Here is a 13,517-nt window from a genome sequence, read left to right as displayed (position 1 = left end):
AAACATTTCACGCGACATTTTCGATACGTTGTAACCTTCGCTTCTAGGTGAGGTTCCGTTGGACTACTCTTTGCATAACTGGGGCAAGTACCATGCTTGGCAGAAGACGAAAAAGGGGAATGAAGACTGAACTAATTGGATTGTACTCGATATTTTATCGCGCATCCGTACAATCGAATTTCAACAAACGGACTGTTTTCTCAGCTATTCTGTTATTACTTTTCCGACGTCATTGATTTGTACTTTGTTGCATAACAATTCGCAATGTTTTGCATAATTCCATAGACTTAGCCGCAAGTGCAAGGAAAACATCGTCAATAATCAACTCCAAGACGATGCAGCGGGTTGAAGAGTGTAAAGGGATAAAATATTTTGCGAAACATAGCGTCGGACGTCACACAACCGTTCGGCATCTTATCAGAATGCGAATGAAATAGGTATATGAAATTAGAATTTCTCCTGCATTACTATCCCGAGTACGTGGATATTGGATGCGTCGTCCGACGTGGGAATGCATCCACAGATTCGCGAATTGGTTATACCTAGCCTGTATAGTATAATATGTCGTCTATTTCCGTTCGATGCCCAACTTGTCCTTCACCGGATTAACGTCACTGGTACTGACGCATTATTCATAAGCTCGTCGAGACTGGCTGCTGTCGTATGGGAGTTTATAGGTTTGCGCATTGGAAAGAGAGGGCTAAGAAATTTCGCGATCTGTGACTCCGAGTATAGTTTGCATAAAAAGTTATGTTGGCCTATGTAACGAGGAAAAATATTTTCAGACATTTTTTCCACGCAATTCCACCGTAATTCAAACGTCGAAACAAACGTAATAATGCAAAAAGTGCTACGCGTGGAATCAATTTTTGAAAAATTTATATTTCATCGCTACATTTTGTCGTAAATGACGAAAGGTCATCATGAGCGATACCGTAATCTAATAGTTATTAGTCCGCATAGTGGACAAATTTGCTACAAGTCATGCTCGCAGAGCAGTGAATACGATTTGCGTAATAAATCCTCGAAAATTGTAAGCCATGAATTATTCACAAGTCATCCCGTTGAATTGCGAAACCATAAGTGCATCGTGCCATTCGTTCAAGAGTCGTTCGAGGTTCCTTACTCCATAGGCTTACGTAACGTATCTATCGAATTAAATTTTTGCAAAGGAACCTTACACCCGGTGTTACAACGGATGGAAAACTCTTCGAAGAAGATAGAGAAGATCAATTCCTTTAGTCATTATTTAAGCATCGGAAACTCACTCGCCCGGATCATTCCGAAATCGTCATCAAACGCAGTTTCGCTTTCACGAAAATCGAGCCTGGGTATTGAATTTTGAACACGGACCGAATGCGTTCCACTTTATACGTACGAAGAAAATAATTCCCGTTCTACCGAGGCTTAACTTGTTTCATGGGCAAAATTTCAATCTCGTTACCTTTCAACCCTCATCTTTCATGCGGAATAAATCTCCTTCGGCTGTGTATTGTAAGCTGATATATTATACCATATATCGAACGTAGTACAAAGTACACGACTGGCTAAAGTTTTACGTGAAAATCTAATGGTCGGATAGTGTATCGATCATACCCGTACCGTCGCGATATTAATTTATAACGTAGAGACAAATTGATGCTACGATGATAGATGAACTCGTTGACGTTTAAACAAGTAAAACGGAGTTCCAAATAGCGCAGTATATGCCACCAACTGTTCGCGAAGTTACTTTGAAAACAATAAAGACAAACCCAGGGATGCTGAAGCAAGCTAACTGTAGGTGATTATAATTAGCGCATGTCACAGATATTTCTCGACGAGCTATAAAACCTGAGACGAAAGTGTGCGGCCATTAATAAAACGAGTTCGAAAGACCAGCGTGAAAGTGAACTGAAACGTGAAAGCGGGGATGAGAGTGGAACAATTTTTCTTATCTACGAGCCCATTGATCTTGCCGCAACTCTGCACCGATCTACGGGCAATATTTCTAAAAACTTAAAATTCTGAAGCGGATGGGATAAGCGGTTCAACGCCAACGTACCGACACGATACACGTACTGGCTTCTCTGCCAGGCTATCTCCACCATCGAACCTCTTATCACAGAGCAGATAGCGATGCAACGCGGTGAACATCGAGCATTGGTTTTCCGAAAGGTGGGCTCGAGAAGCGAGAAACTTGAAACCTCGAGTGTTCGCAAAATTCAAAATACACAAAGTACCTGTCGTCTCACGGCAAGGTTTACAGTCTCGACCAGAGGAAGACAAAGGGCATGCCGAACACGAGCATGTCAATGAACTCGCTGAATTCTCGGCAGATATATATGAGGATACAGCCTCGCGTCCATTACATTAGCCGGATCAACTTTCACCATACCTACGACTATCCCCTCAACAACAGCAGGATGCGTTCTGCGTTCGTTCGGGTGCAAACCCAACGTTGGTGGGTCTGTGCAGATATTCGCGGCAGGTGAGTTCCTCACGGGACTTCACCGAGTCGCGTTTGTCGCGGTGTCAGACTGGCCAGGGTGTTCTCCAACTGATCCAAGGAGACCCTGCAGACGCGAGGGGGTCAGGGTGGAGCGATTTGCGCGGGAAACCTGCGCGCCAAGAGTGCGCAACGCGCTGCAAGTTGTGGGTGCACGGGTGCGGGCGACTCGCTTTCGAAAATTCTGCAAGCGCTGAATTTTCGAATTTCCCCTCCCTCCCATCGCCGCCCCCGCACTCCCACGTCCTCGTTTTTCACCTTCCAAGCGTGGGCGAATTGCGGAGGAGTCGCTGCTGCTGGGGTTTCAATGAACTACCCGAGCTTCGGAAGCGACGACTAGCCAGAGGGGGTGACCCGTAATGAGAACATGACTGATCACCTCCAACTTACAATTAGCCGCGTTCCCGGTAAAACGGTTGCTGACAACCTGCATCATAGGCGCAATTCAGGCTTTGTACGCGGCATCCAGGGATTGCCACGGCCGGTGATTGATACATCGACTAGGTATAAAATTGCTGAATTCGACGAGAAACGAGACACCCTGGAATGCATCGCGCGATGTGCTTCTACTCACGTATCACTGCTGAATTGCACAATACCTAGATGCTTACGATATCTAGATATATTATCGCGTGACGCCGTTTGTTTGTTTCAGCTCGAGGCAATTCTCACGTTAAATGCGTACAATGCTCAATTCGATCAGCGTCCATGCAACTGTTCCGTTTAATTTGTACACACTGCCAGACTGCGGTCTCATCGGAACGACTTTTAATTAACTCCGTTATGAGTATCATAGTCAAAACATTCGCGATATTCATTCGAAGTTTAAACGAAACGGAATTCTCTTACTTTTACTTCTTCTTTTTCGTTATATTCAAAGGCACGTGTAATAACAAATAATTTTTACTTCCAACGTGGCAGGGGGAATTACGCGATGCGCGTGCTCTGTCGATCGGAAATACTTTGGACTGCGAGGTGTACTCAAGCAGCGTTATCGATCGGCTATAGTAAGCACACGTCTTATACATGTGCTCGGTTAAGTTATTCTAGCAGGTTCTCTTATCCCTGCAGTCTGTGATATTGTACATGCACAAAAAAAAAAAAGTTAACGAAATCGATAAACCTCGTGGATGGTGTAAATATTTGGAGAAGAAAAAAAAAATATTACATCGTAAGTAAGGAGAAAAACTGTTCCCATGAAATATACACGTATACGTATATTTGAAAGTAATCGTATCAACTGCCACTTAAGATCAGCAGCGAATGGAATAAAGAAATTATATTTCATGATTAAAATATGAGAGAGGTTGAACAACTCGGTCGGATTTTGACTGGAATCAAACTGAGAAACGCAGCTGCGATCAAAAAGCGACAGACGTCATTGCCAGATATCCGGTATAGATATCACTCAGTCTTAAACTCAACGAAATTCTCTACGCATTTCTGGTATCATAATACTCGAGGGTCTCGACATTACCGGTTCTTACACAGGAAATGACGAGCCTTTCTTCAATCTACCCTTATTGTTAGACATTCGACATGAAGCTTGTTTCGTTCCAAATATGGCTACCTCGAGTATCACTTCAAATGATGAAACAGCCAAACACTCAAAATTGACTCTATACTTGTAATTACTCGAGAGGGTATCAAACTATGACACGATTGAAATCCAAGCTTCAATCGTTATTATACCAGGTGTATAGCGAGGTGATTATTTTTCATTCTCCGCAGCATCGTCGTTTCTCCTGCGGAAAAAGTAAACTCTCGAGCAAACTGGCTTCAATCGATACTCCAATATATCTGTATATACGTACAGATATACGTACATATACGTGCGGGTAGGTGAATTTTTTTTTTTTTTTTTTTCTTCCGCGACAACGTTCGTGATTATTAAATGCCGAAGGACCATATTGCTCGGAGCCATCGTGCGGCAATTCATGCGATATCGTTGTATTGCATATCGCACGTTTTCACGTTAACGTTATCCAGGCTTCATAGGTCGATTAAATTGAAATAAAATGCTTATTTGGAAAGTGAAAGCGCGAGTATGAAAGCATGTCGATTCGCAAACACTTCCTACTTACACGGTAACAAATTATTACGAAATACCCCGGGATGTTGTTGTAATGAAAGGCCACGAACAATTACGCGAACACAGGCTTTTATAAACACGGAACGTATTATAATACGTATAATAGACGTAACGTGAAATTGGATAATATTTTTTGATTATAAAACGATCGGCCAACGCCCTTCGAAAATCGAATAGCATGGCGAAGCACGCAAAGGTGAAAGTTCGTTCATGACGACTTTAGCTGAAACGATTCTTGAGGTGTTTAACCCGAATTTGATCACTTTTATTTATTCGGCGCTTTCAATGTAAAAATAATAAAACAATTCTCATCGCTTCCCGTCCTGCAGGCCGAGCATAAGTGACAGTCGAAATTTTGCAATACAACGAAGAGATCGCGAGGCGGAAGAATAAGTGACGGGAAAATGACTTTTTACACGCGTTGTAAAGTGAAAAGTTAAGGCCTATCGGTATCGAGATAAAGTGTTGCAAAGTTGCCAACTCGGTACGACGATCCTGTATTACTTTAGGTACGATATAACGTTCGAAGGCGTGTAATAAGGTAGTCGGTTAGGCACGCTGGAAGAATAATTTCCATTGAAGAGTGAAAAGCTTTTGGTCGATTCGTATTTGCTGGAAAACGACACGAAAACCGGAAATTAATTAGGGTCGTGAAAAGCTTTGATTCCGAACTCCCCGCAGATTAATACGCAACTTGTTATTAAGTATTCCGTCCTTCAGCCATGTATAATGCAGGTTAGATTACGAATACGGGGGCTCGAGTGCTATGTCGCAATCACGAAGATTGGTTTGGTTGGGAACGGTAATACCACTAAACCACCCCCGCGAATTTACGGCGCGTTGATGATCTTGCTGTGGAACTTTTGCGACTTGAGCGTAAATGCTTTCATTCGTAATTGATCGGGTGAAAGCTCACAGTACACGTTAGAGATTCAATAATGATAAAATAACCAGTAAAATGTTGAGTACACGCGTAATTTCAGATCGAAATTGGCTACTTTCAGAGATCGCTTAATTCTCAGCTTACTCACAATTAGTCTCTAAATTTTGTGGAGCGAAAACTGAGCCACTCTGAATTCAACGAGGATTTACTTTATATGGAGAGTCGAGAAAAAATATTCAGAAAATTGGAGAGCTCTTGAAAATTTTCTCGAGGGAAATCTCGCTCCGGACGAGGAAACTTAGAAAGAAGCTTGAAAGAATTAAACAGCACTCCAAATATTTTGTGGGTGAAAATCTCTTGGAGTGGCTCGATTTTCATTGCAAAAAAGCGACACTTCACGATGTAAAATTTAGAGAGTATTGAGCAGTTTGAAACCTAACCGCGAGCATAGTGTAGGTATTATGTATTGTTATGTGTACATAACGGCTTTCATTTGAATACCGTTCAGTACATAAGATCGTCTTATGTAAGGTACGGAAAACCCTTTCCCGAGGTTTCTGTTTCCTTGCATCAATCGATTCGGTGAAAATAGCCGGAAATTACGGGAAAAGTAACCACGAGGGTTTTCTATCCAGTCTTATGTCAGCAATAAAAGAACTGATAGGTAAAAATCATGTTTATCCGGGAACCTTGACCGACCCGTTCGATTATACCGTCAGAAACAAATGTTCAAGCACTTCTTAGCATAGCCTTGTATATAGTGTGAAATATTATCATTGCAACATTGCATAAAAGTGTAGATAAAATGTGGTATTGACAATAGAATTCCGTTTTGCGAGTTGTGGCGTTGAATTGCTGAATGGGAGGTTTAGAATTACTTGAAGCGACTTACCTGTACTGATCGGTAAATATCCTGAAAATAAAAATTTACTGTTATTTCACCAAAGTTCCATTATATTGACATGCTGCAACGAATACACGTCCCTCCTTGTAAGTGTAAAATGAAAATTTCAACCTCTTTATCGAAGAGTCGACGTAGGTAGAGGGAATTTACGTACACAATCGAATCTCACGTCATAACTACATCATTGTGCCTCGTGATGTAACTCACGGTTAAAATTTTGCACCGTGAGACTGTCTCGACGATAAGAAACATCAGACCTGAATCTTACAGGCGGACTTTACTCGTGAAATAAAAATTTCAGCCACACAACTTCACGAATACGCACTCTCGATTATCTAAGTATGACAATTTTCTAAATTTCGCATATGAGAAATTTTTCGGGTTAAGGGATGTGTAATCGTCACAAAATTACATTAGGTTAAGTATAAGTATTTTAATATTAGTGAAACAATTGGCAATAAATGCATGATGTATAAAAAATGATACCTCAGATTCATAGAAAATCTGGTGCAGTGTGGTGTCAGAGAAATAGAGTCAGGAAATAGTTGAAGAAGCAGTAGTCAGTAAAATAGCAGGTAAGCGTTACTTGCTACAGAGTGTCAAAGAAAACGGTGAATTTTCAAACTCGGATGTCAACTTGCGAGGGTCGTCGTATTTAAGTATCACTTACGATTAATTTTACTGAAAGATAACAGCGTGTAAAATGACGATGTACATATTTATCCGTGGTATTGAAAATTCACCCCAAGTTTTACAGGCACATAAATTGCTATGCGACAGGAAAATTTTTGCTACACATGCAAACTATTTGTACGTAGTAAAGTAATAAAGACTTTGTGACATTAGGCGATAAGTACAGAAGCGAGAATTTTGAGAATATATACGTAGGTATATCGTTATAGTTGATAGTGACAAGCTGTTATTTTTTGTGTTGTATACGACAGAAAAAAGTAGTGTTAGCTATGTGGATTATAACCCATTAGTCAACGTCTAAGAAGAAACTAAGAAACGTAAATGCAATATAGAAAAGAGTACATACGCGCGCTCGACAGGCGGCTCTGTCTCTTTGAACCTGTAACCCAAGGATCACAAATGCAATGACTTTATCATATCCCACACCCACTAAAAGCGTTTAATTGATTATGTTTTACCATTGCTTTTGACAAACTCCGAGGACTTTAGTAACGAGTGATGCTACGCAATGTATTCCGGTCAAGTATCTCAGAACCGATGAATAAAAGAAATAAAACCGGCAAAATCTGGTTTCAAGCTCGATGAAAAATTCTAAAAAACATCAAGTTATGTACCGTCGGAGAAAAGCTGGGGAATTGTAAATTGTAGCGTAGGTCACTCGGTACCGCGTTCCGAGAGGACAGTTCCAATACCCAAGCTCACAAAAATTAAATTGTTACAAAGTATAGAAAATAAATCAACTCTCTTTGCAAGCACCATATACCCTCACCAAAACAATGTGGTATATCTTCTAACTACACACAGATACACATTGTAGAAATAGAAATGATTTTTAACAGACTGAAACACGCGACGAAAAGATATGAAATAATTACCAAATGGATGACAAAAAAACATAAAATTAGTCGCCTACGTTGAAACGAGTAACATGCCGTACTTCTTTTTTTTTCTTCATATTATACACAATTTTTGAAAAATCAACTGCTTTCCTTTCATTCGGCTTTGCAAAGAAGAAATTTGATTGTTTAAAATGAAAAAAAAAATGTAACGAACACCGTCAATATGTCCGTGACAATTATACGACACAACGGTTGCTTAGAATCTTTTTTAATAAAGAAATGATGATAATTATTCAATACCGTTTTTAAATCCTTTTTCGGGCCTTTCAAACATTCGATATCGAAAATACTTGCGATCGAAAAAGTAGGTGAGTAATTGATTTATCGATATTGGAAATAATCGAGAAAGAAGGATAAAAGGGCCGACGCCTTCGGCATCTCAAGAATCTATTTACAGAAACCGTGTCACGGTCAGGAATTAATTTCTTGAACAAAGTTCAATAATTCATTCGTAAGATTGAAATGAGCGAGCATTGCGGTTGCAAAAATAGATTTCAGGGAACCTCACGGGAAACGAGTAATAATTATTGAGATTATCCAAACTGCAAATAGGTATGGTTAGATTAATTTGGTCGTGAATTATGTTGGATCAGCTCCGTTTCATTTGGTGGAGTAAAAAAGTATACGAAAAAAATACCCGTGACAAACCATCGTTAAGGATTTTTTTTGCAGTCGCGCTTTATGACGTTTAGACACAACTCGAGTTAGGTATCGAGAAAAGTATGAATACTCATTTTGTTATATAATTTCACCGTAGTCGCAGGGTCAGCCGTGACGTCATAATTTCCATACGAGGTAAAACTGCGGTAGAACGGGGTGGAAGAACGAGAACCGAGAGTCGAACATTAATTATGATTGAAAATACCATTCAAATGTCTCTACGGGTTAGGAATTGAGACGCGAATGTTTGCGGTCTTGGGCTGAATTACCTTGGCCTTCGTTCACCCCAGGTGAGCATGATATATACATGACGAATAACACGCATAATATGCATAAGTATATTTGCCAAGGGCTTTTTAGTCACAAGTGATTCGAAATCAAGGTTCAACAAAAATTAATTATATCGAGTTCTAAATTCATTTTCATCATCGCTCATTGGTTTGTTTAATTTGTGCGTTCAGTATAGTTGAGTAGTTAGAAAAGAGGTGATCTCAAAATTTGGATAATAACCGTGAATTCTATTTTCACTGATACGCGACGATCTGCGTATTTGAAAACAATCATGTAATATCGGCGAATTACAGCAAATCAAAATTAATTTTCAAATTTACATTGGACGAAATACTTGAGAACAAAGGCTTTGTTGGAAAATTAATTTCGAAGAATTGATCGGTCTGAACTCAGGATGGTTCAATGACGCTACCGCAAAGTTGCGGAGTGGAGCTACTATGCACGCAGGCTAGGGTGTTCTCTACATTACCGACTGCGGGTCACATTTGGTGATGAGTTACCGGCTACCGGTCAAATGATCTCACGTTATCGTTGGATGCCTACTTTATCAAGGGATGATATTTGCATCAACCATAACGAGAACCGATCAATAGTTACCTAATTTTTCAAACTACTACGTATTACGAGATCTGGATGAAATATTATTCTAGGAGAAAAAAGGATATTCTACTTGATCGCAACACATTACACAGTATTGAAATTTTTCTATCGTACTTGAGTATTTGAAACCAACAATTACTTTGATAAGATAACCCAACACTTACAAAATCGAAAAAGGGATTTCATTTAGCGGAAATTTATTCTTTACGTATTCAGGATTCAATGCAAACGTACATAGTTACACATACACGGATTCATATGAACACGGACACACTCGACACTGTACTGTAATTACGACAACTTTTTTCCAACTATTTCGCATCGACACTGTGATGCACGGCAATTCGATTCACTTGATTACCGAAGCCGAAATTTCCTTTCTTATCTATATATTTCTTTCCTTTTAGTTTTGCAAATGTAACCATTACCATATGCACATAATTCTCGTAAGGTGCAGTGGAACAAAGCTATTATTTATGTATATTATATGCAATGATTAATAGATAATCGTAAACCTTGAATTTTTGATCTCTCGAATTTTTTTTTTTTTTTTTTTTCAACAAGTATGAATTCGCTACGCGACGGCCACATGCTGTTTAGTTTAGCCCAGATGTTAAACCAATACTTCTGCGCACTATCCATATATGTACAGATACTAGGGTGTTTGAGAAGAAATATTAGTTGCGATTTTCCACCGTTGGATCCTCTTGAAAGAAGTTATTTAGGTTAAACGAAAGATACTGTCAAATAATAAGCGTTCTACGTTATGTTAAAAAAAGTAAAAAAATCAAATGAGCGCGTTCTTCCATACATAAGGTAGAAAGCTCATCTTTTTCAGAATCTTTCTTTTCACTTGAACAAGCCTTTTAGGGGGTGCCAGGGTGGAAAATAATAAACCGAGTTTTTTCCTTCTACGCTCTAATATACGTACGACATAAGTGGAAATATTTACGAGCTGATTATATCGATATTATTACCACTTGTGTAGTTACACTTTTGTAATTTTGATCAAGTCTCCCGATGTATCCGAGTCCCGTCAAGCTTAGACAGACAGAAAGACTCTGGGAAGCTCTTGTTCTAGACATTCAACCAGATCGATTGCCTAATGTGAGATAACACGGGTATAAGCATGACGTCATCCCGCTGTCAGTCACTCGGCACTAACCAGGCGAACGATCGAGGCGCGATGACGTAGGTTCGCGTCGTTGCGTCGCGTGTATACCAGGTTGAAAATTGACGGAAAAAAAAAATCAAACTTTTCGTACCGCAATACGTTCAATAAAGTCAAAATATCAATTGCTGTAACAAGAGCTTTTTCCAGTCTGTGGCGCGTCTCGAGCTTTTTCATACTTTCGACGTTACAGTTACGACAAGAACGCGGCGGTAACGTGGAAAAGAAACAAAAAGCGAAAAATAAAGCTATGATTGATAATATTCCTTCACATCGACATGTAAGAAAGTCCCCGAGGGGGAACGCCTCGCATGCAGGTGTAAAAGGATCCTCACCTCTCGCTTGCGATCGAGCTGTTCCTCGACATCGACTTCGGCGACATCTCAAAGTCGCTGTCACTTCGGTAGAGAAAACTTTCTCTTCTCTGGGGTAGCGTTTGGAGGACCAGCCCCGCACTCGGGGACGCACCCCCGCCACCCCCTGCACCTCCGTCCAACGGTGAGGCGCCATTTTCCACGTCAAAACTGTAACAAATAAGTCAAACGTTATTTATAAGATGCGTATAGGGGTATCAATATCAAGGGTATTTTTTTTCTCAGGGTAGATTGGGCTGCGTGAACGTGGGAATACCGAAAACGAAGACGATTAAACGAGCAAACATGATTGAATCGAAAAATCGAACGATGTAGGCGTGCGGTTTTTTACTGACTTCTGCAATTCATCGATCGTTATAAAAATTTATTATTTCTGTACACAAGAGCTCTAGGGTATGTAATTTTTTCAACAGATTTTTTTATATAATATTTGACGCCATTCGTTCTGGTAAGTTTTTAAAAAATCAAGTGTTTTCGATTTCTCTTCAAGATGATGTTTGGAATTATAAGTAACGTTGCACTGATATTCGAATGCGTAAGCTGATCAGCTTTGGATTATTCGCAATCGCTCTCTCTCTCTCTCTTTCTCTTTCTCAAAAAAATAAAACAACCATCAATACAGCCTGCGAAACAATTGGCTTCAGCATTTCTCAAAATTGGTCGAAATTCCGGCTGAATATCGTAAAGGTTTTGTTTCGATTCAATGTCTGAAATTTTTTTTTGCACATCGACCTTTTGTCATTTTGTGATAACTGATTTTTATATGTTTCAACAAATATCGTTCTCATTCACATTAATGTTGTATATTGATCCATCTGAGTGGTAAATATCAGAAAGGCTGCAGTACTTAGCTGCTGTTTCAGTGGAGGTTTTCAAATAACTAATTACGGCACTGGGCGAACGCAGTACTTTTGTTTCACCGATATAAATATAACGTTAAATTTATATACATGCCAAATGTACGATGATTTTGAACTAAAAATAAATTCGAATCCCCCCAAAAAATAATTGATTTCGAACCACGGAATGCGGTCGATATATAGCGCAGGCTCACAAGACAAAACAAAAAAAATTGTGCCGAGGTCGAGATCCATCATTTCCTACGTAAATCCAAATATATTCAAAATAGCAGAACATCGGTATATTTTTTTTATATAACAGTCATCTATATTTACACATACATGTAATATCCTAGTGTCACAATCAGCCGAAACTTCAGTATTCCAATAAACTTCAAAGCCCAACAGTCCAATAACCCAAATGCTCAATACGCAGATAACCCTGAAAGATCAACACCCAAAACCCCAATAACTCCAGCCCTTGTGAAAACCCAATAACTGAATAACATTGGAAGCCTAAACCCCTATTATTCCAATAAGTGAATATCCCTCGAAGCCCAACCACGTAAAATCCTGACAAGTAAAATAAAAAATAGCCCCGGATGCTCTTAAAAACCCAATAAGCGAAAAAGTCGGAATACTCGATTGTGAAAAAAACCCAATAAGTAGACAAGTCCGTAAAGAACTCATGGGTAAATAAATCGGAAGGCCTAACCCTGGTAGGCTATGGGGCCTTTGGATTCGTTGCGCAACTAGGATGTTGGCCTCTAAAGGATATTTAGGTATCAACTTCCTTGGGGTATTCAGGGTATCGGGCTTTGTGGGGCTATCGGAGTATAATAGTTTTGCTTTTGGAGTTATCCAGGTTTTTAGCTTTTGGGATTATCGGAGTTTATCGGAGTATTGGACTTTTGGGTGATTGTGTTCTTTTATCTTCAAGTGATTATTTAACTGGTTTTTTGGCTTTGGCGGCCAAGTTAGTCCATCGACCCCGACTTTTGACTCCGGATTCATGTTCAGCGACTCAAAGTACATAGGAATTGACAGGTGTCGACCCCAGCACAGCATACCTTTTTATTTTGACGCCCTGTGTAATCAACCAATCCAAATTTTTACTCCTATGCCACATACAATGTTCAAGTTAAGTATCTCACGTATCGAAGTAGCCTCCAATTCGAGGGACTAAAAAACCTATAAAATCTCGCGTGTCACGTGATGATTCCAAACTTCAATGTTTGAAGCTAACCTGTATAGGTTATCGGACTCGACGACGAGAATTTCGGTAGCTACGTCACTTATGGAAGAACGTTCCTCCAATCGGTTTTATTATCAATTAATTTCCTTACTCACGCAGCTAGTTATAGATATCAATTTAGAATCTACGGGCATTTCCCGGATTACACGATAGCGTGATGAAAATTTATATTTACGATAACTTTAGTTATAGAACACGAACATACGGGTTACAATATAATTATGGACGCGTACGTCGTGTGTGCGTGCTAGGAAAGATAACTCGGATATCATATTGGCAAGCGTGTACAATATGACTTGTAATTTAAAAGCTGTAGAGATTAATTTTCCTATCGTAATAAAGCTGCCGGGTGAGAAAAATAGAAAAGG

General features: G+C 39.6%; 1 protein-coding gene across 14 annotated transcripts in view; it reads right to left on the bottom strand.

Annotated features, from left to right (window-relative positions):
- The window catches only part of LOC124303627 (cAMP-specific 3',5'-cyclic phosphodiesterase), a 276,613-nt gene that overhangs the window by 57,044 nt on the left and 206,052 nt on the right, over positions 1-13,517 (bottom strand). For 11 of the 14 annotated variants that reach the window (XM_046761085.1, XM_046761084.1, XM_046761080.1 and 8 more), the window contains 3 exons: positions 11,017-11,205; positions 7,407-7,439; positions 6,356-6,376 (listed from right to left, as the gene is read on the bottom strand). In XM_046761085.1, the coding sequence (XP_046617041.1) occupies positions 6,356-6,376; positions 7,407-7,439; positions 11,017-11,205 (243 nt within the window). The remainder of the gene's footprint in view (positions 1-6,355; positions 6,377-7,406; positions 7,440-11,016; positions 11,206-13,517) is intronic. The other 3 variants (XM_046761072.1, XM_046761073.1, XM_046761074.1) reach the window with 3 other exon arrangements.

This window comes from Neodiprion virginianus, chromosome 4 (genome assembly GCF_021901495.1).
Source record: "Neodiprion virginianus isolate iyNeoVirg1 chromosome 4, iyNeoVirg1.1, whole genome shotgun sequence".
NCBI lineage: Eukaryota > Metazoa > Arthropoda > Insecta > Hymenoptera > Diprionidae > Neodiprion > Neodiprion virginianus.
The sequence above is the reverse complement of the archived record's forward strand: the minus strand, read 5'-3'. Positions and strand labels throughout refer to the sequence as shown.